We start from the raw sequence: 26,255 nt of genomic DNA on the forward strand, positions 1-26,255 counted from the left end.
TTACTTCCACCACCAACGCTATTCCTTAAACAGGTTAAAGATGTGCTAACACTAGTCTTTAAACAATCTAGAAAAAATATAAACAATAGATTATTATATTCGTCGATTATAATGAGCTATTGTATTCATTGATCTGTGCATTTTTTTCATGTTTTAATGCAATAGAATACAATAAGCAAATTATCAATTAATTACCCTGCGGACGGTAATACGGCAAACATCACTTTATCAAAGAGTTAGTGTTGTAACGTTACTCGGGCCGTGTAAACAACTATTTCCATCGAACTTTGTAAATCTTTTTTTTTCAAATACTTAAGAATCGGCAATAACAAAAATGTTGTCTATTGAAAAATAAGTTAATTTTCCAGGTGCATATTGTTTTATGCGCGAAGTGCAATAAACAAAATATGCACATTGAAAATTTGTTATTTTTCAATAGACAAAATTTTTATCATAGCCAATTCTTATAATTTAATTTTAAAAAATATTTTTATCTTTAAACATGAGAAAAGTAGCTCTGAATTTAAATGAGTAGGGGTGTGTCAATCTTTGTTTATCCATTGAGCTTTAACATAATTATTTTAACCAAACAAATTACAGTTTTTATCTCAAATTAATTTATATGTGTATAGCATGTCTCTAAATATTAATTGACATTTTGTATTACAGTTATTGAAAACATTTCTGTTTTTACTTTTAAAGGATTTAAGTAAATACATACTCCATTGTTTTTGTTAAAGTGCAATATGCTGGACATTTGGTCATATTATTATAGAAAATGTACAAAATCAGAATAACGTTCCTCAGATTGGTGAAATTATTTCGAATGGGAATGCGGAAGAATGCAAAGCGATAAGTTCGGTTCTCAATTCGGGATGGAAATTGTGAAGTTTTTGGGATACGGTTATTTACTGTTCTAAAATAGATCATTTTACGTAGCATATGATATATCAATTGATTACTTTGACAATATTTTTTTTTCTAAACGTATATGTACATACTTCCATAGGTGTTTTCCAAACATGACACTTGTATATCAGAGGCATTAATACAGGCTACAACCAAATACAAATATAATTGAGATAAGAGTATTGGATATAATGTTAGGCACTAAAATAGAATATACAAATAGAGTACAATTTTATTATTTAAATGTTCTGTATGAACTCATCATGATGTGACGAATAACAGGGTTTCTCTATATTATGTGTGGATGACTGAGAATGTATGTTCAGATATCCCCACCTAATTAAAATATGAACAGATCAAAGAATTATTTTTCTTTATTTTATTTTATTTTTTTCAAATTTTATTATTATTGTTATTATTATTTTTTGTTTTGCTTTCCGTATTACTTGTTTTCATTCTTACCAGTTCATTAAAAACAAAAACCACATTCACTTTTAAGAAAAACATGAGTTTTTGTTCTCAAATGGTGGACATTTTGGGAAAACAAAATTTCGTACGTGCCACCCATTACTTTGTACTTTCATGGACAGTCTTTAAAAATTACAAGAGTCGTGTTGATTGGTCATAAGCAAGATGTATTTTTAAAGTATACTAAAAACTTAATCACTTGCCTCACCCATGCACGAGAATTTATGTATATCCCAGCCTATAAAATTAGGCTACTCCAACAGTTGTAGTGAAATGTGAAATAATGACGCCATTTTATTGGATTAATGCAGATAAAAAAAGTGACGTAAAACAATATTGTATGTAGTTTGATGAAATTCATTAGAGAATTCACCCGCCATTTTACGACCTATAGCAATGTACTTCAATGCAACCAGTCGAAAATAAGTGTATCTTCTCATTAAGAATTTTGTGCACTTTAAGGTATATAGATATTATTTTATTGCTGTGTTGTATTTATTCCGGTCAATCAATATTTTTCAATATGTCAGTTCAGTGCCTCCTCATTTACATATGTATGAGTATAAACTATAAACTTACATGCACCGTTTATCTGTTGTACGACGCATTCCACCTTATCGTTTGATACACTGCATACTGTAATCAAGATTTAATGTAATATGTATCATTAATCGACAAAGTAATTGTAATTTTTACAACGAATTGTAGATTTTATAACAAATGACAAAAACGTCATTGCATTAATACCAATCAAATATATATTGCAAATTTCGGTTAACTGATAAGACTCTCCTGTCAATGAGTTATGCGATGTGGCCTTCCTCAAAACTGTACAAACATTAATTTAAACGGTAATATTGTGTGATTAAGGAAACTGAAGTAATAGTGTAAACTTTACCAGTTAGATAATTGCTAATTAAGCAATCCAAGGAATCAGGTGATGTGAGGCAACTATCTACTATGTCCTGAACTGAGTTATTAATAGCGCTGGAGGACGGCACGACAGAGGAACTAGATGGTAATTGAATAGTATCACTGCTTGAAAGAGGAGTCGAGGTTGCCAATGTCGACATTGTTGTAACTTCCGATGATGACAGAGGTAATGTAGCTTGTGTTGTCATTAAAATAGTATCAGATGACAATGTAGATGACTGCAAAGTTATCAGCGAGTCGGCTGAAGCCATTGATGATTGAGGGGTTGCTACCATGGAGGATGTTCCCTCAAAGGAAGATATTGATTGAGGTGTTCCTGAAATTGTAGCATATCTTGAAGTAGCTGTTGAAACAACTTCCATTACTGATATTGAAGTTGATATTTGGGGAGTTTCATCAGATGACGACGATTCAATTTGTGTTGTGGTTGATACCGTTTCTGTGGTTGTCCTTGGCAATACCGATACTTGTGATGATGAAGACTCCATTTGGGTTGTAGACGATAAGTAGGAAACTGACAGATCTAGCACTGATGACGATGAATCAGATGCCAAGTAAGTTTGTGTAGTAGATGACTCCATCAATGTACTCGTTTTAAGTGTAGTTGAAGAAGAACTCATTTCAGAAACAGTTGTTTCAGACATTATATTGGAATATGCCGCCATTGAGGACGTGTCTGTGGTTGTTTTTGTTAGAACAGACATTGGCATTATTGAAGATGCCTGTTCAATAGGTACCGAATTTGACATTGTAAACGGCGATTTAGTAAACATTGAAAGTGCCGAATCTGATGTCATGGACAAATAATCAGAAATCATTGAAGATATTGTTTTTTGTGAAGATGAAGTTGACATCGTATCTGAAGACACAATGTTTCCTGTCATTGATGGCAATATTGAGTGTTGCGTTGAGGTTGATATATTTGTTGATAGTTCAAATAATGTCATTGAAAAAATTGAATATTCGCTTTCCGTTAAAAGGGAAGACGTTGTAGCTGATGGGACTGATGCCGATGGACATTGACACTGGGCAGACATTGACATCATTTGGGATGACATCCAACTGTCAGATGAAGAAATATAATTTGAACTTAGAGACGAGCTAGGAGAATTATTAGATATTGAGTTTGACATTGAGTTATCCGATATTGGCATGCTACTTGTTGATAAATCTGACATAGATATTTGACTCCATAACGTAGATGTGTGGCATTGGCATTCTTCCGACACAATTGTATTAGATAGAGTATATGTCCATGATACGAATGTTGAGGAAGGGGTCGACGAAGCTATCATACTTGAAACGTCTGGGGACCGGAACATTTGCTGCCCTTCAACTGTTGTTATTGGATAAAGAAAAGATAAAATTGAACAGTTACTCTTGTATATTTCATAAAAATATTTATAATAAAAAGCACATATATAACTTTTAATGTCAAAAACCATTGGGATGATTTAATCTGTATTCCGTGCTCTCTTTAAATCTATGCATTCTTTGGCACTTTTGGTAATATTTTGGCTATTCACTCTTTCCAATTAATTATATTTTTAGATTAATTGAAAGATGGGAAAGTCGTTTACTCAAACAACGTAAATAATGTCTCTAACCAAAATCGAAGATATTAACAATGTTGAAGGCTATATCACTTCAAGCATGGTGTTGATTTCTTAATGATGCACTCCTTACTTATTTAAGAAAGAGAGTGGGCATAACTCTGTTGTATTGTATTCGACATTATCATGTGGTAATACCCCTAAATATTTTAGCGCAGATTAAAGATTACCACGTGTTCTTAGCAACAGGAACCGGTTATTTTTCTCTAATTTTCAATCATCAATGTACAAACCTAGTAGAATAACTTCAGACTGCATTAGTGTTAGCCATACAATAAATGCCAAATTATGTTCCATCGCAGTTGTTAAAAGTCTGTTATCTGGAATATTAAGCAGTCAGAGAATTAAATCAAATTTATATTTCTGGCGAACGAATATTTATTTTTGGGGCGCTTTTTTGTACAATTTAATTATACATGGTCTTGAACAATCCATAAATAGAAATTCACAACGTTGGAAGCGAAGTATGAAATTAAAAGAAACATTGATTTGCAACATCAAAGCATATTTAATTGCATAACTATGCAGAGAACATTCTAATGGGAATAAAATGAATGAACTGAATGTTTCTTTAAAAAACCCTATGTTAATTCTAAACAGAATATATGCAAATGATAAGATAATAACAAGATTACATACTTTTGTATTATATGATGAATGGAATGTATATGTAATGGGAGGCACAAATTTAGAGTTAAAATTAAAAAAAAACTCCTTAGTAGAAAGAATAAGGGGAACCAAAAAAGATACCGAAATCTTATGTTAGACAAGCCACACTAATGAAAATCGTTGCGAATTTATATAGAACCAAGAATCTATCAGAAATCAAAAAAATGTAATCCAGACAAGACATGAAAAACAGACACGGACAACAAAGAACATAAAATAACCAAAATACTACATACAAAATAGCAAAAGTAAATGAACAACTTGGACTCTGCTTAGTAAAGTACCCTATATAATAGATGACTTTCACATTCGTTGAATGTGATGAAAACTGAAAAGGATATCGTATTTGAAGACAAAAAGGACAATAAAAGCTATTTGAAAATACGTCTCTGTACATCTGAAAAGCTTCTAAGATATATGAATCATTTAAAAATCAATCCAAGTGTCTGTCCTCTTTGCCCCGATTGCAATGTCAACAATCATACGCCTATTGACTAAAACAGATATAAATGAAGATTTTTTCCGATGAAGAAGTCAATGTGATAGTTGTCTAGCTATTTTCTCCTTCTTTACTGAAACATAGATCGTTGACAAAGACCAATAAACATTGCAGTTTTTTGTATATGTTGACAATACATGTATATATGTTTTCCATCGCGAATTATTAGTGACAACTATAATCTGTAATATGATTATCAGAAACGGTTGTATAAATCATCTCAAGTCAAATAGCTAGTCATTAGTAATTTGTAATTATTGGTTTTCCTTTCTTATTATTATTATTATTATTATTATTATTATTATTGCGAAATATACGGCTTACATTAAATTGCAATTATTAAAAATCGCATCATAGACTTTTTAACAAATCAATAAATGTTGGATTCTTCTGAAAACTGCAAAACAAAAAACTCAAATTTGATGTTTAAGTTACAATATTGCAATACATATTTTCTACATTTTACACACATATATATATATATATTGTGCTTTTTTCCCCTTCTTAAGCGAAAATATAATTTAAGTAGGTAGACTTCATCTATATATATCATTTGTAATGATATCCGGTTGCGATGATGAAAAATGTTCGTGTCCTTGGCGTGTTCACAAACACTTTCACTGACGACTAGGTTGTTTTAAGGGGTCGGCAAAGATTCTATTGAGTGTTTCAACTTAAGATGATTTAGCATATATATGCTAGTTCAAAGTCACATAGTGTGTATTTGACGCGTTTTTATTTTTATGTACTTATCTAAAAAGACCAAGCTTTAGAAGACGGCATTTTCGGTTATCATAGAGGGCTAAACTATAATTTAAAAAAAAAAAACCGTAAAATCGATTTTTAATAATACAATTAGCCTATGGTCAAATAAAGTTCGCATGTCTGAATTACAAAACGGCGTTTCGATATTCATATGATCTGTTGGAAATAACAATGAAATAAAATCTGAAAATTCATAACATGTACGGTTAACCAAGTAACGTGTATTTGATATTCAAAACTTCCAACAGTTGATCAGTTAATCGTTTCTTTTCCCTACTAATTATAAAACGTATATATCTATACATATATTTATTCAACATATGACTAATTGATTAAGTTAACGTCTTATGCCAGATATGTCATGTATTTCAGGAAAAAAATGAATTTTTAATTATAAATGTAATTCTTTGGAGTGATACATTCCAACGAAGGTTACATTTTTTTGAAAAGTTGATTTATAAGTCTTAAAGAATAATCAAGGGAACCAATATTCTAGCGGAAATCAAATGAATGCAATTCAGGGACAAAGAAAAAACAAGGAAACAGACACACACAACGAAGAACATAAATTAACCAAAATAATATATACAAAGTGACAAAAGTAAAAGAGCATGACCAGGTGCAACGGTAGGCTAAGCATTCTCTGCTTTTCTAGAAACACCCGCCGAGTTGCTCATAAAAAGTTAAATCCAGGGTAGACAAAAGAGGACAAAACTATGACACACTATGGTTCAGATAGATACATCGTAATGATGATGACCATAAAACTTCTGCAGTGATGACTTTAATCTTTCAGCAACATAACTCTGTTCAAGAATTCTAATTGTAAAGAAGTCTGGCGTGATACTAAAAGTAAACGTAGTTACGACAAGCGTTGGCATAACGTATGAAAGAGTAATCAAGGGAACCAAGGTTATGGCAGTAATCAAAATAATGTAATCCAAGGACAGACAAAGACCAGATATGGGAAACAGACATACATAACAAAGAACATAAAGTAACTAAAATCATACATACGAAGTAACAAAAGCAAATGAGCAACTTAGATTCCAATAAAAACTGGGAGCATGGGCTAGGTGAAAAACGCGTCTACCACACTGGACAAATGTTTGTCGATCAAAATTTCCAGCATTCGTCGGTACATTTGGAACATGATTTGGAATTGATATTTTACAACGTATGAAGAATCTTTACCAACAGCTACATATTTGTATCAAGTTTACCGTCTTTATTTTGGGGTAACAACAAATGTATAATGTTTTTTAAAGTCGGGATTTCAACTGAGTGTGGGAATTAGATGTATATTATTATTTGAAAAATCATAGGTTTAAATGCTAATGTATTCTGATAATAATATAAATTGAGGGTTTCCAGAAGATCTTTCGAATTTTTCAGGGTCGACATTGAATTAATACCAGTACGGAAGAAACAAATGTCGCTGTAGGACCCGGGGGCTTTTGAAAATTGATGTAGCGTTGACACTCGCTGACCTCCTTAAGACTTTCAAACGTCTTAATGATGAACCGTATAAATTGTCATTCAATATGTCTGTTCTAAGAAGTAAATCGACATTACGGACAATGAAACATAAACGATAGCGTAGAAAATGGCGCTTGTCATGGTTTTTTTATATAAATAAATACCTTAATATCAATCAAACACAGAACTATAAAATTGTGTTTCAACTTTAGGTTCTGTTTATGCTAGTTCAGTTCAAAGTCATATAATTTGCATTCACCGCGTTTCTCTTCTGTACTTTTCTTAAAATCAGACAAGGCTTGAGACGACGGCATTGTCACTTCTAACCTCTGTAGTCATTAAGTATTGCAAAACCGTGTTAACTATAATTCAGACAACCAAGCCGTAAATCGATTTTTAAAGGTGATGATTTGAGAACTATTCTAAACATTATAATGTTATAATTAGCCTCTTTTTATATAACATTCCCATGTCTTAATTCAAAAACGGCGTTTGGATACATATTAGATGTTGAAAATAACAGTAAATTCATACGTTGCACGGTTTACCGAGTAGTGTTTTTGGTATTCGATATTCAGTACCTCCGACGGCTAACCGATTAATCATATCCATCCCTTCTTAATATAAAAAAATATTGTGATAAAGATCGGGTGTTCCATCTGGTTGATAAACAAGAGGAGAAGCAGGGACAATAAAACGTACAAATTCGTATCGATGTGAAATACAGATTTACCTTGAAGATGAAATAGAATATAGACGGTCTAATATGATGATACTGTAATATACATTGATACATGCGCCGTACCACGTCCATCAAACGTGGGAAGATACAATTAAATATGTATAAACCGTACCACGCCCATCAAACATGGGAAGATGTATTAAAATATGTTTAAACCGTACTTCGCCCGACGAACAGGTAGATATGCAATGGAACCTATTGACAACGCATACAACGACACTTGTGTATACCAACATGGGAATCTATAACGAATCCTGTATAAATCGTACAAAGTCAATCAAACATGGGGGGATACGATGAAATTTAACCACGTACTACGTAAAGCGACACTTGTGTAAACCATACTGTGTTCAACAAACTTAACCGTACCGAAAATAATGCGGAAATCAATGAAACATTTCTTATAACCGCGAACATATTGAAACATGTCTAAACCATACTACGTCCATTAAACACATGAAAATAAAATGTATTCGTTTTAACTGCACTGCGTCCATCAAACATGGAGATATACAATGATACCTCTCTTAACCATAATATATTCATCAATCATCGGAAGATATAATGCAACATTCTTAACCGTACCATGTAAAATACAATGGAAGCTGTCTTCAATGTAATACGTCGGTCAAATATAGGACGATACAGTGAAACTTGTGTTAACCATACTACATCCATCAAATATTGGAAGATAGTATGAACATTGTGTTAACCATACTACATCCATCAAACATTGGAAGATAGTATGAAACTTGTGTTAACTATATTACATCCATCTGACATCGGAAGATAGTATGAAACTTGTGTTAACTAAACTACATCAATCAGACATGGGAAGATATAGTGAAACTTGTGTTAACCATACTACATCCATCAAACATTGGAAGATAGTATGAAACTTTAGTTAATATACTACATCCATCAGACATCGGAAGATACAGTGAAACTTGTGTTAACCGTATTACGTGCATCAAACATTGGAAGATACAGTGAAACTTGTGTTAACCATACTACATTCATCAAACATTGGATGATACAATGACACTTGTGTTAACAATACTACATCAACCAAACATTGGAAGATAGTATGAAACCTGTGTTAACAGTACTACATCCATCAAACATTGGACGATACGGTGAACCTTGTGTTAACCATACTACACCCATCAAACATTGGAAGATACAATGAAACTTGTGTTAACCATACTACATCAATCAAATATGGGAAGATACAATGAAACTTGTTTTAACCGTACCACGTCCATCAAACATGGGAAGATGTATTAAAATATGTTTAAACTGTACTTCGCCCATCGAACAAGTAGATATGCAATGGAACCTATTGACAACGCATACAACGACACTTGTGTATACCAACATGGGAATCTATAACGAATCCTGTATAAATTGCACAAAGTCAATCAAACATGGAAAAATATCATGAAATTTAACCACGTACTACGTAAAGCGACACTTGTGTAAACCAGACTGTGTTCAACAAACTTAACCGTACCGAAAATAATGCGGAAATCAATGGAACATTTCGAATTACAGCGAACATATTGAAACATAACCATACTACATTCATCAAACATTGGATGATACAATGACAATTGTGTTAACAATACTACATCAATCAAACATTGGAAGATAGTATGAAACCTGTGTTAACAGTACTACATCCATCAAACATTGGACGATACAGTGAAACTTGTGTTAACCATACTACATCAATCAAACATTGGAAGATACAATGAAACCTGTGTTAACAGTACTACATCCATCTAACATGGGAAGATACAGTGAAACTTGTGTTAAGCATACTAAATCCCTCAAACATTGGACGATATAATGAAACTTGTCCTAACCATACTACAATACTACATCAATCAAACATGGGAAGATACCATGAAATTTGTGTTTACCGTACTACATCCATCAAACATTGGAAGATAGTGTGAAACTTGTGTTGACCATATTATATCCATCAAACATTGGACGATACAGTGAAACTTATGTTAACCATACTAAGATACGCTTAAACATGTGTTAACCGTACTACATCAATCAAACATTGGAAGATACAGTGAAACTTGTGTTAACCATACTAAGATACAATGAAATTTGTGTTAATCGTACTACATCCATCAAACATCGGAAGATACAGTGAAACTTGTGTTAATCATACTACATTAATCAAACATTGGAAGATACAATGGAACTTGTGTTAACCGTATTACCTGCATCAAACATTGAAGGATACAGTGAAAACTGTGTTAACCATACTACATTCATCAAACAATGGAAGATACAATTACACTTGTGTTAACAATACTACATCAATCAAACATTGGAAGATAGTATGAAACCTGTGTTAACAGTACTACATCCATCAAACATTGGACGATACAGTGAAACATGTGTTAACCATACTACATCCATCAAACATTGAAAGATACAATGAAGCTTGTCTTAACCATACTACATCCATCAAACATTGGACGATACAGTGAAACTTGTGTTAACCATACTACCTCAATCAAACATTGGACGATACAGTGAAACTTGTGTTAACCACACTACCTCAATCAAACATTAGAAGATGCAATTAAACTTGTGTTAACCGAACTACATCCACCAAACATTGGAAGATACATTGAAACTTCTGCTGACAATACTACACCCATCAAACATTGGACGATACAGTGAAACTTGTGTTAACCATACTAAGATACGATGAAACATGTGCTTACCCTACTACATCCATCAAACATTGGAAGAGACAGTGAAACTTGTGTTAACCATACTAAGATAAAATGAAATTTGTGTTAATCGTACTACATCCATCAAACATCGGAAGATACAGTGAAACTTGTGTTAACCATACTACCTCAATCAAACATTGGAAGATAGTATGAAACCTGTGTTAACAGTACTTCATCCATCAAACATTGGAAGATACAATGAAACTTGTCTTAATCATACTATATCCATCAAACATTGGAATAAACAATGAAACTTGTGTTGACCATACTACATCCATCAAACATTGGACGATACAGTGAAACTTGTTTTAACCATACTAAGATACTATTAAATTTGTGTTAACCGTACTACATCCATCAAAAATTTAAAGATACAATGAATCTTATGTTAACCGTACTGCATTCATCAAATATTGGAAGATACAATGGAACTTGTGTTAACCGTATTACCTGCATCAAACATTGAAGGATACAGTGAAACCGGTGTTAACCATACTACATTCATCAAACATTGGAAGATACAATGAAACTTGTGTTAACCGTATTACCTGCATCAAATATTGAAGGATACAGTGAAACATGTGTTAACAGTACTATATCCATCAAACATTGGAAGATACAATGAAACTTGTCTTAATCATACTATATCCATCAAACATTGGAATAAACAATGAAACTTGTGTTGACCATACTACATCCATCAAACATTGGACGCTACAGTTAAACTTGTGGTAACCATACTAAAATACTATGAAACTTGTGTTAACCGTACTACATTCATCAAACATTGGAAGATACAATGAAACTTGTGTTAACCTTACTACATATATCAAACATTGGAAGATCCAATGAAACCTGTGTTAACAGTACTACATCCATCAAACATTGGGAAGATACAGTGAAACTTGTGTTAACCATTCTACACCCATCTAACATTGGACGATACAATGAAACATGTGTTAACCATACTACATCCATCAAACTTTGGAATAAACAATGAAACTTGTCTTAACTATACTACATCAATCAAACATGGGAAGATACCATGAAATTTGTGTTAAACGTACTACATCCATCAAACATTGGAAGATAGTTTGAAACTTGTGTTGACCATACTACATCCATCAAACATTGGACGATACAGTGAAACCTGTGTTAACCATACTAAGATACGCTGAAACATGTGTTAACCGTACTACATCCATCAAACATTGGAAGATACAGTGAAACTGGTGTTAACCATACTAAGATACAATGAAATTTGTGTTAATCGTACTACATCCATCAAACATCGGAAGATACAGTGAAACTTGTGTTAACCATTCTACATTAATCAAACATTGGAAGATACAATGGAACTTGTTTTAACCGTATTACCTGCACCAAACATTGAAGGATGCAGTGAAAACTGTGTTAACCATACTACATTCATCAAACATTGGAAGATACAATGACACTTGTGTTAACAATACTACATCCATCAAACATTGGAAGATAGTATGAAACCTGTGTTAACAGTACTACATCCATCAAACATTGGAGGATACAATGAAACATGTGTTAACCATACTACATCCATCAAACATTGAAAGATACAATGAAGCTTGTCTTAACCATACAACATCCATCAAACATTGGAAGATACAATGAAACTTGTGTTAACCATACTACATCCATCAAACATTGGACGATACACTGAAACTGGTGTTAACCATACTACATCCATCAAATATTGGACGATACAGTGAAACTTGTGTTAACCATACTACCTCAATCAAACATTAGAAGATGCAATGAAACTTGTGTTAACCGTACTACATCCACCAAACATTGGAAGATACAGTGAAACTTGTGCTGACAATACTACATCCATCAATCATTGGAGACAGTGAAACTTGTGTTAACCATACTGAGATACAATGAAACTTGTGTTAATCGTACTACATCCATCAAACATTGAACGATACACTGAAACTTGTGTCAACCATACTAAGATACAATGAAACTTGTGTTAATCGTACTGCATCCATCAGACATGGAAAATACAATGAAACTTGTGTTGATCCTACTATGTTCTTAAAACATGTAAACATATATAAAACCTGTCATTACCATTATATGTTTATCAAGCTAGCCAGGATCGATCAAGCATTAGCAAATACTATGACATTCTATCGTCATATTTTCTTTACCGTACCACGTATATCCATCAAACATTAAAACATACAACGAAAAATGTCTTAACAATACAACGTCTATTTAATGAGTGTAATGACAAAATGCATAAGTTGAAAAGTTGCGTTATCATCATATGGGCTTGTCGATTAAACATAATTTAAAAAGACCTAATAATTTAATACCAATAAAACTGGACAAAAATTTTTATTTCCACATAATAAAAGTGTTAAGAAAAGCATACAATAGAAGATTTTGTATTGTAATACAGCGTTTCAAGATTCCGGGAATAAACGATAAAATGCAGACCGGTCTTCGGATTTCAATACGTTCTAAATCAGAAATTCCGGTAAGGAAAATGAAACTTCAACGAAACTTACAGACCCTATTATCCTGATTTCTTTTTTTTAACCTTTTGATATATGCTGCGCTGGTATCGTAATTTAACGAATCGGTTGTACATGTATAATCACCAGACACCAGCTTGCCCGTTCTTGCATGTTACCTTACAACACAAATATACTAAAAGTAACAAGACATAAATTTCGCTTTGTCAAATTTAAAGATTATAGCAATATAACAATTTAACAGTTTAATTGAACAGTACTAAGTGATAGTACCAGCATTAAACCCACTACATGCACACATCAAAGAAATTTTCAGTTAAGATGGAAATAAAACAGACTTAATTGCAAATGATTGCAAGTTTAAGGAATATTTATTGCATCTTAAAGAATCCTTTAAAGAATTAAAACCCAAGTATTGTACATACTTCAAAGGCACAATTTCACAGCAAGTGGTCCTCGAAATTGGTGACACTAGTATTTTATGAAATAAGCAACTGTAACTACATTCAGATCTTTTTCAAACAATTATTGTATAAAGTATTTAACTATAAATATAAATACACCAAAAAGAAATAAACAAATAATTGTAAGATTCCCACAACTAAAACGTTATGCCGAAGCTTGTTGTACTTCCCTGGACTTCTTACAATTGGGCTTCTGAAACCGTGTTATGTTGCTTAAATATCAAAGTCATCAATACAGATAATTTATGGTCGTCATCGTGGATCGTTACGGTATCAATCTGAAATGAGAACCAATTTGCTCAACGTGTCATAGTTTTTCTTTCCTCTTTCATCTACCCGGATATTACCTTTTTATGAGCAAGTCAGCGGGTGTTTCTCGAAATGTAAAGGACGTTTACTCTACTGGTGCACCTGGTTTATGCTCCCAGTTTTAGTTGAGCCAGAGTTGCTCATTCACTATTTAAGACAAGTAACTGGTTTATTTAGGGTTCAGTCGGACGAGCTTAACTTTATGTCAAATTTAAATACAAATAAGTGCCATGAGTTATATGTGGCTATAACATTAATTACTGCTTGACACTGGGTGGCAATATCTAAATCACTTGTCGGACAGTAAAGTACCCATTAATAATAGTTGATGTATTTCTCAATGCGCCATTAAAGTAACTATAATATGGACATGTAAACCAATACAATATGCAAACAATGCAATCTCCCATTCAAAACAAATCGGAAAGACCCAAAGAGATATATACCTGGTCAAGTAGACTGAAAAAACTGGTCCAAAACAGCCAGGTTAAATATATAATTATCACTTCCGGTCACTTGTGTTTAACTATATTTGAACAAAACCAAATTGAGTTCAGTTTTGACTTATTAAGGAGTTATAAAACGGCTTATAATTGATATACTTTGTTTGTTGAAAATCGAAAGTTTTAGCTGTATAGATAAACCTAGTATTTTATTTTCAACACAGCTGGTTAATGTTAGAGAAAGTTTGTTTTATATTGGCCCTGAATCATGTTATCAGATATATTATGTTTTTTCAGATCCAAACTGTGTGAGAGTCCAATATGTTGAGCCAGATTCCTATTATGCTTGTTCACAGAAACATTAGCCCGCATGTAGGCATGTCACCCCAGTCGTCACTGTTTTCCGTGATTACCGTGTGCTTGGAGGACAAAGAATGACCAAAACGTTTGGGATCGAATCCACGACTCTACGCACTCGAGGTGTGCCTGCTACTTTGAGACCAATGGCGCAGTTCCCGAATCACCGTAAATTTTGTTAAAAATATCAATGAATATAATAATACAAAGCAGTTTTTGCAACCTACGAATGAGAATGCATTTTAATAATATAGTGCTAAAGTTTTGTAATATAAACGAAGTGTAATGTTTCATACTTTCGTGAATATGATATATAAGTATTATAGCAGAAAGGAAGATTCAAATATTCGGACTTGTTTTTGCATTGAAACATACATTTGTACTCCATATATTTTGCATGATGCAAATATGATAATTTTAATGTTCAAGTATCTCTCAGTGTTTGCTGCTGGCTTCTATGACCTGCGTAAATTTGATGTTTTACCCATAGGTAAAAAAGTTAAAGTTTATAAAGGCTGATGATTTAAAATAAATATATTGTAGGTAAACCCGATGTGTACTCAATAGTATTTATCTGATGTACTTTAGACGATATACATGTAGTCCATGAAAGGTCACGAAAATTGTATCGTTTCAAGATTACACAAGCATTAACTATTCAAATGTATAATATGACCTATATTTAAATGTTATGACTCAATTACAAATAAATTTGGCTTCATGTATGATAAATGCTTGATGCAATCTATGCACCTTATTTGCCCCTTTACAAATACAAATATCATATTAATGATTAATGTATTTTTAGATCGAATGAACAAAAACTTTAAATCCTTTGATGAAACCGTTCGTTTGTTTTAATTGTGCACTTGGGAATGTGAGGGCAAAAAAATATTTCATGTTTTTAATTAAATGTTATCGTAAGAGAATCATAATCACCATATGTTTCGATTTAAAAATGAATGAATGTTGAATATCGCATAGGAATGTTGAATAGGACGCTTACCCTACCGGCGCACCAGGTTCATGCTCCCACATTTAGTGGAGTCCGAGTTGTGCATTTGCTTTTGTTACTTGTATGTATGATTTATTAAATATGAGTTAATCTATGTCCTTTGTTGTGTATGTCTGTTTTCCATGTCTGGTCTTTGTCCCTGGATCACATTCTTTTGATTACCCTTTTTGATTTGATGGTGTTGAAATAAAATTACGAAGGTTGATATGTTAGTATATTAAAATTTCACGAGTTCCTCTAATATATTCAGCCGATTGACACTCGTCTGTCTATAACGTCATCAGATATTACGGGAGTACCAGGAAATAGATAGAAAACAAATCAAAGAGACATATATATCTGTCATTGCGCAGTCATCAGACCTGTAATTCTAGGGAAATAGCATGTATTCGGTTTTTAATGAGGTATTTAAAATGCATTGACTATTCAATCGAGAAAGAATGCTGGTTCAGCATTCGACATTGATAAGTATATCTTAGGAATTTTCCTACTTACTTTGTTCATTATATATATATTTACATCTTCTATTTTTTTAAAATTTAATTATTATAATTTGTTTTGTTTTGGATTCGTTTGTGTTCAAAAGTTTTACAGTTTTTGATACACAATTTTTGTACGTTTAAAATGAACGTAAGATGTGAGTATTGTGTATATTATTGTAGGAGTGGGCGGCTGTTTATTCTAGGTTGCGATTTAGCCCCATTTTTCCCCATGGGTGCAGGTAGTAAATATTGTTGTAAAATGATTTTCATCTGTTTAACCATATATTTTCTCTAATGCTTGACTGTTTGACAAATGCATTACATTAAAGAACTAAATGATAACAAATTTCAACATCCAAAATTGATTTACCTAATCTTCAAGTATTCTGTTATGTAATGTTAACTGAATTTTTAAGTTTTCCCACAAAACGGAAATAATCAAACGGTGCAAGAAGTTACTTGTTCTTTGTGTTAACAAAGAGAGACAACGGATGATCAATATTGCAAGGATTTTTATATTCCAATTCCTCTCATGTCTCAAAAACGTGTAATTCCAAACGTATAGCTATTGATTTGTTTAGATAATACAAAATAATATATTTTGAAAAAAAAATATTGTAATCATAATCTTTGCACATGTAACGGGTAATAACAAAATTATCGACGTAATAAGATCTATGCAGTAGTCAACAGGAATATTTAAAAAGGAAAATATGTATAACAAAAGGCAATGTCAGGGCAAAACCGGAAAACAACCGCAGTGGTCCTGACTTGGTTCAGGCATTTTAAATTAAGCCAATAGTCATGTCAGTACAGAAGATATGAAAAATAAATAATTGAAAATAAAAAATGCCTAACCATGAATTCGTGTTTCATTTTCGAAAGACTTGTAATATATACCTACTTCAATAATCTGGACGTTTAATCAAATTCAACTCAAGTTAAGGTTGTACAGTTTGTAGCCACAGAAGGCTAATTTTCCCGACCCTAGCCATCCCCCTTTTTACATAGTGGCAATCCAAATTTGTCGACCCTATTATTCTTGTGTACCAACCCTTTTTCATTTCATCATCATCATCATCATTTCATGTTCATTGTATCATCCATTTTATGTCCATTGCCTGACTAATGCTGAAATATTGCTGCTCGGAGATTAAACCCCAATAATCAATCAATCAATCAAGCTTTTCGTTAAGCAATTTACATCTTGAACTTGATTCATATCTCATACTGCTCAAGATAAATTTTGATGGGAACCTTATCTCTGTGATTTCATATTTATCAATTTATTTTTACGTTTTATTCATATTTTATTTACATTTAGTTCTTTTTATTATCCCTTTAACGTGGCTATCTTTCACACATTCATTACCCTTATTAACCGAATCCGTTTTAGAAAAATGGAATATAACTGTTTACATTTAGTTTTGGTTAAAGTTTATTATTTTGAATTTAAATGCATTGTTACTCGTTTAAAAGAATGACTGTTACAGACAAATGTTCATTTCAAGTCTATATATGTTTTATTGCATGTATCATACCATTGATAATATAATTATTAAATGCACATGATTTATATAACAAATCTTTGGGCAATTTTAACGTTTTATAGCAAATAAACATTATGTAAGAGATCAAAGTTTCTATGTCAAATTGTAATAAACATGTAAATTTGGTTCAAATGATATGGATATCACACGTAACAATGAAGTAAATACAGCTCTATACTTACACAATATACAATATCCCATTCCTTATTATTGCCCCTTTGAACATTCCCCATTAAAAACTTCTTATTTCCAATAGATAAATCTCGACCCCTAACCCCCGTAAAATTTCTATTGCATATGTCATCAAATACTATCAAATCAAAGCATATATTTTTGTTTATTATTTTTAACATTTTATAAAGTTCTCTTAAATAAACTTTATCCTATTTTTCATATCAATAAAAAACACTTTCAAACTAATCCCCCGTTTAAAAATCCCAACTCCCATCCTAATTCCCCATTCGTAATATCCATTCTGCATTGCTGATTCCCCATTCCACATCCCCATAAAATGGAAAGGTCTCCCCATACAAGTACTATTTGATAGAATGAATATTTCAATTGTTTTTGTTTTATTTATTTATTGAAAACATAACTTTAATGAATTTGTCTTAACATGAATACCAGCGTGTTATGGACATGTTTGCTTTATTTAATTACACGACACTTATTGTACATTACATAAACTTATTAATACAGTGAAAATCAGAATAATTGAGTTGTATAAAAACTGGACATTCTAATAGATTGTTTACACTACTGTTCTATATTATGAGTGTTCACAATTGTGCGTTTAGGAATGAAGAAGCTGGCATTGCTTTAATTCATCTTGAGTAATAATTTATGGAAAATTATTTGTATTATTATCGGATATCCACGAAATAGTATAAACTTCAGGAAGCACAATACAACGAGAATAAGTATGGTGTATATGTCAAAGAGACAACAATCCCATCGGGATGAAAAAGGCACTTTTTCTTTTTTTTTTACATACAGCATGCATTAAGATGTTTTCTTACTGATAATGTCATGGATTCAACAAAACAGCAACCAAGCCCGGTCTGAGTTGATTTCCTTGTATATCTCCCTGTTACTTTCCTTTTATATTGTTCATTGCAGAATAAATAACACAACATTTGTTTTTTTTTTATTATTGATAAGTACATTTTGAAAAGTTGGTTATCGAATCTTGAAGTTACTTTAAGAACATTTCTCTGATTAGTATTCTTTTTTTTTACATGAATATACGAATTTTTTTAGAAACATTTATGCGCTACTTGAAGTTTGTGATATTTTTAAAGAGTTTTTAATATGATACATGATATAAATGCAGTTTTTATTACTCGTTTTCCTAAAATTACATCTCTCTCGAGAACTCTATTTTTCCCATTTCTCCATCACTGTAAAAAATAGGACTCGTGTTTTTAACTTAAATATTAGTAATTATAGCTTCAATTAGCTTACCTTGACTTTCTGTGAAATACTCTGGAGATATATTAAAGTAGGAAAACACAAAAGTTGAAAAATGACATTGTTATAGAAATTAGATTTGCGACATCTGTTATTTATTTGAAGTCTCTAATAATGTTGTCTTGCAATTAACTGGTTTCTATGGATATAAACTGAATAGTTAATCAATATTTCACCATTTACAGCAAGGTGGAACCAGGTGTAGTCTGATCTATACAAACAAAACATTTGTTATTCATAACAATACTTTGTTAAAGCTTATAATAGCACAGACAAAAATTCTAACGGGAGTTTCAATTCTTATTGTATTATAAATGTCGTTATGAAATCATACTAATACTTTTCTCAAGTAACTTATACAGTTATATATATTGAAGGTTAACATCCAATTTCCAGATTGACAAGGGGGTTCTCTTTTATCATTATTCTTCATCTACACATATTCTCCTGTACACTTGTAAGTGAGATTAATATCATTAATATCTATATTTAATTTCCATCAATATAGAGAATGATGTGAATAGAATATAAAATAATTCATATCTAGCGTCACGAGTCAGAAATAAAAAATCAACAGTTCCTTAAAAACGAACATGCGTACTTTGAACTTTGTTTTTTTAAAGCATTAAAATATAATGTACTAGTAACCGTAACGAAATCATATATCAGTGTTTGTATAATTTGATGTAGAAATAAGATGCGATATCATTATTCTTTAATTGGTTTTCAATTCTAAATTTGCAACGAAAATTCGATACATAAAATATAATATGAAAACCCACTTTATTGACAATGAATGATGCATTATTGCCATATGATCATAACTTTGTATCGGTTATCAAACATTGCAATATGTGGTCATTTATTTAAAATTATCATCTTTAAAGGTTATCAATTTGTTCCGTGTCATTTGTGCAATCTCTGTATAGGTTAATAGATACCAATCACTATTATTTAGATTCTAAACTTTGGCACTTAATGTAATGTTTAATACAGTAAGATTAGGGCGTTCAAAGGTTTGGGATACGATTTTAAATGATATTGAAATATTTGTCTCTATGACATGAAGGTATTTATTGCCATAACAATGCTTTATTGTAAGTATAGCTATCTATTTCAAAAGATTTGACTTGAAAGAAACGTTAGAAAATCCAATTAAGGATCAGTTATATGAAGCCTATTATTAACAGAAAGTGATAGGAAAATGACGATTAAGATAAAATTCATTTCAAACAAAATTATAACCTAAAGGTCAAACAACATTATAACATAAAGGTCAAATCAGTGATCAAAATCAATTTTAATTTAGAGAATAAATTATCATATTGTGCATGTAACAGTGTAAACATACACACAACCTAAAGGATACGCAGCAAGAACTTATATTTCTAAAATTATGCGAAATGTTTCTGAATTTAGTTACGTTTAGCTAGTCAATAAACGTTCCTATTGAGTATAAGAACAGGTGTATAATTTCTAATTGTATGTATCTTAGTATACACTCAAGGATATACAGTATGCAAAAATAAAGAATGAAGATGATTTCGATTGGTAAAGATTGTTGTTGATTCTGAAATGAAGACATAAATAACATTGCTTTATTCTACTAAAAGCACACTCTACAAGAATCAAATAATAGCATATCAAGTAAGCTTAGAGCATGGCAATCATATAGTCTCGTCATATAGCTTTACAAAATATGTCCCGTTCAAAAGGACACATTTGTTATCAGAATTACAATTAAACAACAAACACTTTTTTTTTAAACGTATATAACTATGATAAAGAGTAATTATGGGAACCAAGGTTATAGCGGTAATCAAAAGAACGCAATTCAGGGACAAAGACCAGACATGGAAAACAGACATACACAACAAAGAACATAAAGCAACTAAAACCATACATAAAAAGTAACAAAAGCATACGAGCAACTCAGACTCCACTGAAAACTGGGAGCATGGACTAGATGCTGAGTTATCTTTCTTAATTTAGTTTAATTTGGTTAGTTGTAGTTTGAGATGAATGTATAGTTTTCTCAAAACAAAGATATATTACTGTATATGACGATCTGATTAACATCGTATGATCGGCGTTTTTTTGTTTTTTTTTACTCCATGAATCATCTCTATAATAGGGGTTGTCTGTAATTTTTTTGTACTTCAATCAACCAAATCTTAGATTTTTTTTTTATCAGAAACCAAATAAATCTTGTAAATTTTAATCAAACATGAAATGATTAACAACATTTAGACAACAGGCATATAGAACATCACTGCACAAGGTATTTTTGACATACCATTGTCTTTTTCATTAAACATAACACATAACTACATTCTGATTATTCTGATCTTTTCTATAAATCCTCGTATATGTATAAATATATAAACATATAGGTGGTTCCTTACCACAATTTATGAGAACTTGTTTGCATTATCAAAAACAACTGGTCATCTGATGTTGATCAAATGTCAAAAAAAAAGTAATTACTGTAGTGCAAACGCTTTGAAGCCCAGTATGTATTAGATAGGTGGCTATGAATGCAATCTTTAAATAATTGTAATTTCAGTTAAAGCTTCCTTGAATGTTCAACTTTATTAATTATAACTATAGCATTTTGATGAAGCACTAAAATGTATTAATTACCTTTTGAAATGTCAACGGAATGCCAAATATAATACGCAAGCTTTCGGTATTAATTTACCTTTACTCCAGGTCCACACGTCAACTTCTAACCATGAGTTGTGGGGCTAATGTAAACTTCGAATACCTTAATGCGCATGAATTATTTCTGTGAACCTTAATAAAGATTGAAATAAAATATGCATATGTGTTTATACTATTACCAATGGTTATGTTTTAGCACATTTCATACATAACTTTAAAAAATGTTTCATTTTGTTCTACCTGTTTAATTTCATGGAAGAGAAATAATTGGGAAATATGTTGCAGCTTGTCATTAATAATTTCTTTAAGGGAACGCTCAACAGGGAATACTTATAAAGTATTTTTGTTAGCACAATGCACAGTTTCTTTCCATTCAGGGTGTTGAATGATTTTATACTTGAAGTGCTTCGACTATCAAAAGCTAGTTTTATTTCTCATTATTTAATATTTTTCGATAAAAAAAAAAACTTCACCATGTCTTAGATAGGTGCACTACTCACACTAATGGAAGCATTATCTTAAACTTGGTGCTTATCTATTATTTCGCTAAACGAATGGCTATGTGAAACGAAACTTCAAGTCAAAACAACTTCTAAAACAACATTTATTTAGTATGCGCATTAAAACTCGTTTCTATCCCCTTCAAATCAACGAATTTTCTAATGAAACCATACGAATCTCAGAAATTACAAACTTTATGAAATTAACATAAATTATTGCTAATAGGCCACTTTTACGTGTGATTTACGAGTTCCTGACGATTAATGGGCGGATCCAAACACTTTGAAAAAATCGCAGCCAGGCGAAGTTCCTCAGAAAAAAGGATGTTCGGATTTAATAAACCATTTTTTAATTGATGACAAATTTTCTAATAAAAAGGAGGGGTGCCAACCCCCTGTACACACCCCTTAATTCGCCAGTTAGTTATGTATTAAATGATCGTTTCAAAAGACTGTACACCTAGATACGCATATGTAGTTCTTGATAGAGATATCTCATACTTTGTTTTAAAACAATTCCAAATCCTCTTCTAAATATAACGCAAAAGATGTTTTTAAAAGTGCTTGAATTTTTCAGTGTTTAATCGACAACATATTTATCCAGCGTGGCTGACGCATTTTTCAACAAACGGTTAGTATTCCATTGGGATCAACTGGCATACCTATTTCTTCACACTTATGAGGCTGATCTGATCCAAATAAGGAATATCGTTTAGGTAGATCTTTAATTTCCGTTATATAGATGGCGTATGATCGTTGAACAATCCTAGTTTTTGGTGATTTTATACATCGCATTTATCCCAAAGAACTCTACAATTACTGTGAAGTCGGTCTTATATCTTGACCTACACTTCGACAAACGCGATGACTTTTCATTCCGTATTGTCAAGTTTCCTTCCATCTGTGGCAACATTCCTTTCAGCACCTGTGTATGGAGTTTTTATATAACAACTTAACAAATGCTAAAATATGAAAAACAATAGGAGACAGTATGCATACACGTACTAACATAATTTAAATGGCTTCTAAATTCACAAAGCTAAGTGATTGTGAAGAAACATACTCATGTTCAGGAGATAGTAAAAGATACTTTTTGTTTTAGTTAATTAATATAAACTAACTTATATCTTACCGCTTCTAAATATAAACATTATCACATTTAATCGGTATTGTATTATGGTAAAGTATAGATTTAAAAACTAGCAACTATTTGTTTCCTTCTGCATATATCCTGCACATAGTGAATTTGATATGAGTTTATGGTTACAAAGTACAATTACATTTCCTTAAAACCGTGCACAGTAATTTCATTTTGATAAGTTAATATTGATTTTGTTCATTTAAAAGTATTGCATTCTCTGACTCATAAACAAAATTTCAAATAAAAAATCAAATTAATTTGTTAATCGGAGTCACCATTGTTTCGAACTTGAATCAAATAAAAATATTGCCAAATTATTGATCGTTCTTTGATGTTATCATCTTTATTATCACGATTTGCAGTCACATGCGATGTAAACCGATCTGTTACAACAACGAAAAACTAACAAAAACACCAATTGCATGTCAAAGTTTCTAGAATTCTTTAAGACACAGTTTAGATCAAAATTTTAATATGTTTATCAAATTCAAAAACATAATTCGGGGCTACCTGAATATGACTGTGAACATTTTGTAATTTTCTTTCAAATCCAGAAGTAAAACATATTTGGCAACAGACAGTTGGACATTTTTGGACACAATAACTCAAAAGAACAGGAATACAAAGGTACCAGTATACGAACTGATATCGGAAAGAGTAATCAAGGGAACCAAGGTTATAGCGGTAATCAAAAGAATGTAATCCAGGGACAAAGACCAGACATGGAAAACAGACATACACAACAAAGAACATAAAGTAACTAAAATCATACATACAAAGTAACAAAAGCAAATGAGCAACTGGGACTCCACTACAAACTGGGAGCATGGACCAGGTGCACCGGTAGGGTAAGCGTCCTCTTCTTTTCTATAAAAACCCGCCGAGTTGCTCATAAAAAGTCAAGTCCGGGGTAGACAAACGAGGAAAGGAAAACCATGACCCGTTGAATAAATCAGTTTTCATGGTGCAGATGGATACACCATAACGATCCACAAGTTCATGATGACGACAGTAAAACTTCTGTAGTGATGACTTCAATCAAGTTCTTTGCTGTAGATGCGATGTATCAAATCCCCGAAATTAGGATTTTAAAGATAATACATCATCTACATAGCGGAAACTAAGATTAACGGATCTAGCCAAACGATATTCTTTCTTTCGGATCAAATCAGTAATAAAGTCAGCCTCATAAGAGTGAAGGAATAGGTCAGCAAGTAAAGGAGCACAATTTGTTCCCATTGGAATGCCGACCGTTTGTTGAAAAACACGTCCACCACACTGGACAAATATGTTGTCGATTAAAAATTCCAGCATTTTGTAAACATCTTCCTCTGTATATTTGTAAGATGATTTGGAATTATTTCTTACAAAGTATGAGGAATCTCTAACAAGAATTATATATTTGTACCTAGGTGTACCATCTTTTTTGGAAAAAACAACGATGTACAATGTTTTTAAGTCGGGATTTCAACTGAGTATGGGGAATAGAAGTATACAGTGTTGAAAAATCATAGGTTATTATGCTATTATATTCAGATAATAGTCTTGAACTGATTGTCTACAAAAGATCTTTCGAATTTTTCAGGATCCACATTGAATTAACACCACTACCGGAGTAACAAGCGTTGTGGTAAGACTGCAGACCCTTTGACAGTTGTGAGTAAAAAAGTTAAAAGTTTTGAAAGAGGTTTGGTGGTACATTTTGCAGATCCAGCTATAAAACGTTGTTTATATGGATTTTTGTGGAGTTTAGAAATCACAATCATCGTCCTTGGTAGAGAGACCAAAAGAAGATAGCACAGATTAATGGTTCTCCACAATCTCTTCTTTGGAGAGAGTGGTAGCAGTATAGGTCTTATCACTGTTATTATTTTCTACGTCTACCTCTGATAATAAACATTGGATGTAGAACGTTTTGCAGACAAAAACAATGTTGTTTTGGGCTTTGTCTGCTGGTACGACAACACAGTTGTCATGTATAGTGGACAATGTTTTTGCTACATCGGGGTCTTAAAAAACTGATGTAGCCTTGGCACTCATTGACCTATTTAAAACTTTCATTCCTTTCAAAATTAAAGACCTCATGGCCTTTAACCACTCTGACAGAGAATCAATGTCTTTTTGTTCTCGTTTTATCCATTTTCTTGCATAGTCCTCGACGGCATCCATAAGAACTTTCAAGTTATAATTCCAATTTATGGATCGTGGTTCACGGTACTTGGGACCTTTAGAAAGGATATTACGCAGAGATTCGTTTTCGATGATGGTTAAATCTCCCGTAACGACTTGACTAGAAGGACCATATTTGAATGGAGAGGTTTTGCAAGAACAGTCAGGTGGTTTTGCCTTGAAGTCCTCAATCACGAGGTTCTGCAATAGCCTTTTATAATTGCAAATCTTTTATGCAATGGGTAAAATAACGGAAATAATATAATACAGGGATAACGAAAAGACACAAAACACACACACACAACAAAGAATAAGAAGTAACAAAAA

General features: G+C 32.0%; 1 protein-coding gene across 3 annotated transcripts in view; it reads right to left on the minus strand.

Moving 5' to 3' along the window:
• Window positions 1-26,255, minus strand: part of LOC148606125 (uncharacterized) — a 42,689-nt gene that overhangs the window by 8,137 nt on the left and 8,297 nt on the right. The window contains exons 1-6 of one of the 3 annotated variants that reach the window (XM_088545340.1): window positions 22,156-22,328; window positions 4,157-4,243; window positions 2,276-3,646; window positions 1,957-2,013; window positions 1,002-1,055; window positions 5-67 (exon numbers count right to left, since the gene is read on the minus strand). In XM_088545340.1, coding sequence (XP_088401466.1) covers window positions 5-67; window positions 1,002-1,055; window positions 1,957-2,013; window positions 2,276-3,646; window positions 4,157-4,220 — 1,609 coding nt within the window. In that variant the 5' untranslated portion in view covers window positions 4,221-4,243; window positions 22,156-22,328. Of the gene's footprint in view, window positions 1-4; window positions 68-1,001; window positions 1,056-1,956; window positions 2,014-2,275; window positions 3,647-4,156; window positions 4,244-19,448; window positions 20,599-22,155; window positions 22,329-26,255 lie in introns of those variants that run through there. The other 2 variants (XM_088545339.1, XM_088545338.1) reach the window with 2 other exon arrangements.

This window comes from Perna viridis, chromosome 9 (assembly GCF_037379345.1).
Source record: "Perna viridis isolate PV_CMFRI_1.1 ecotype Kerala chromosome 9, ASM3737934v1, whole genome shotgun sequence".
Lineage (NCBI taxonomy): Eukaryota > Metazoa > Mollusca > Bivalvia > Mytilida > Mytilidae > Perna > Perna viridis.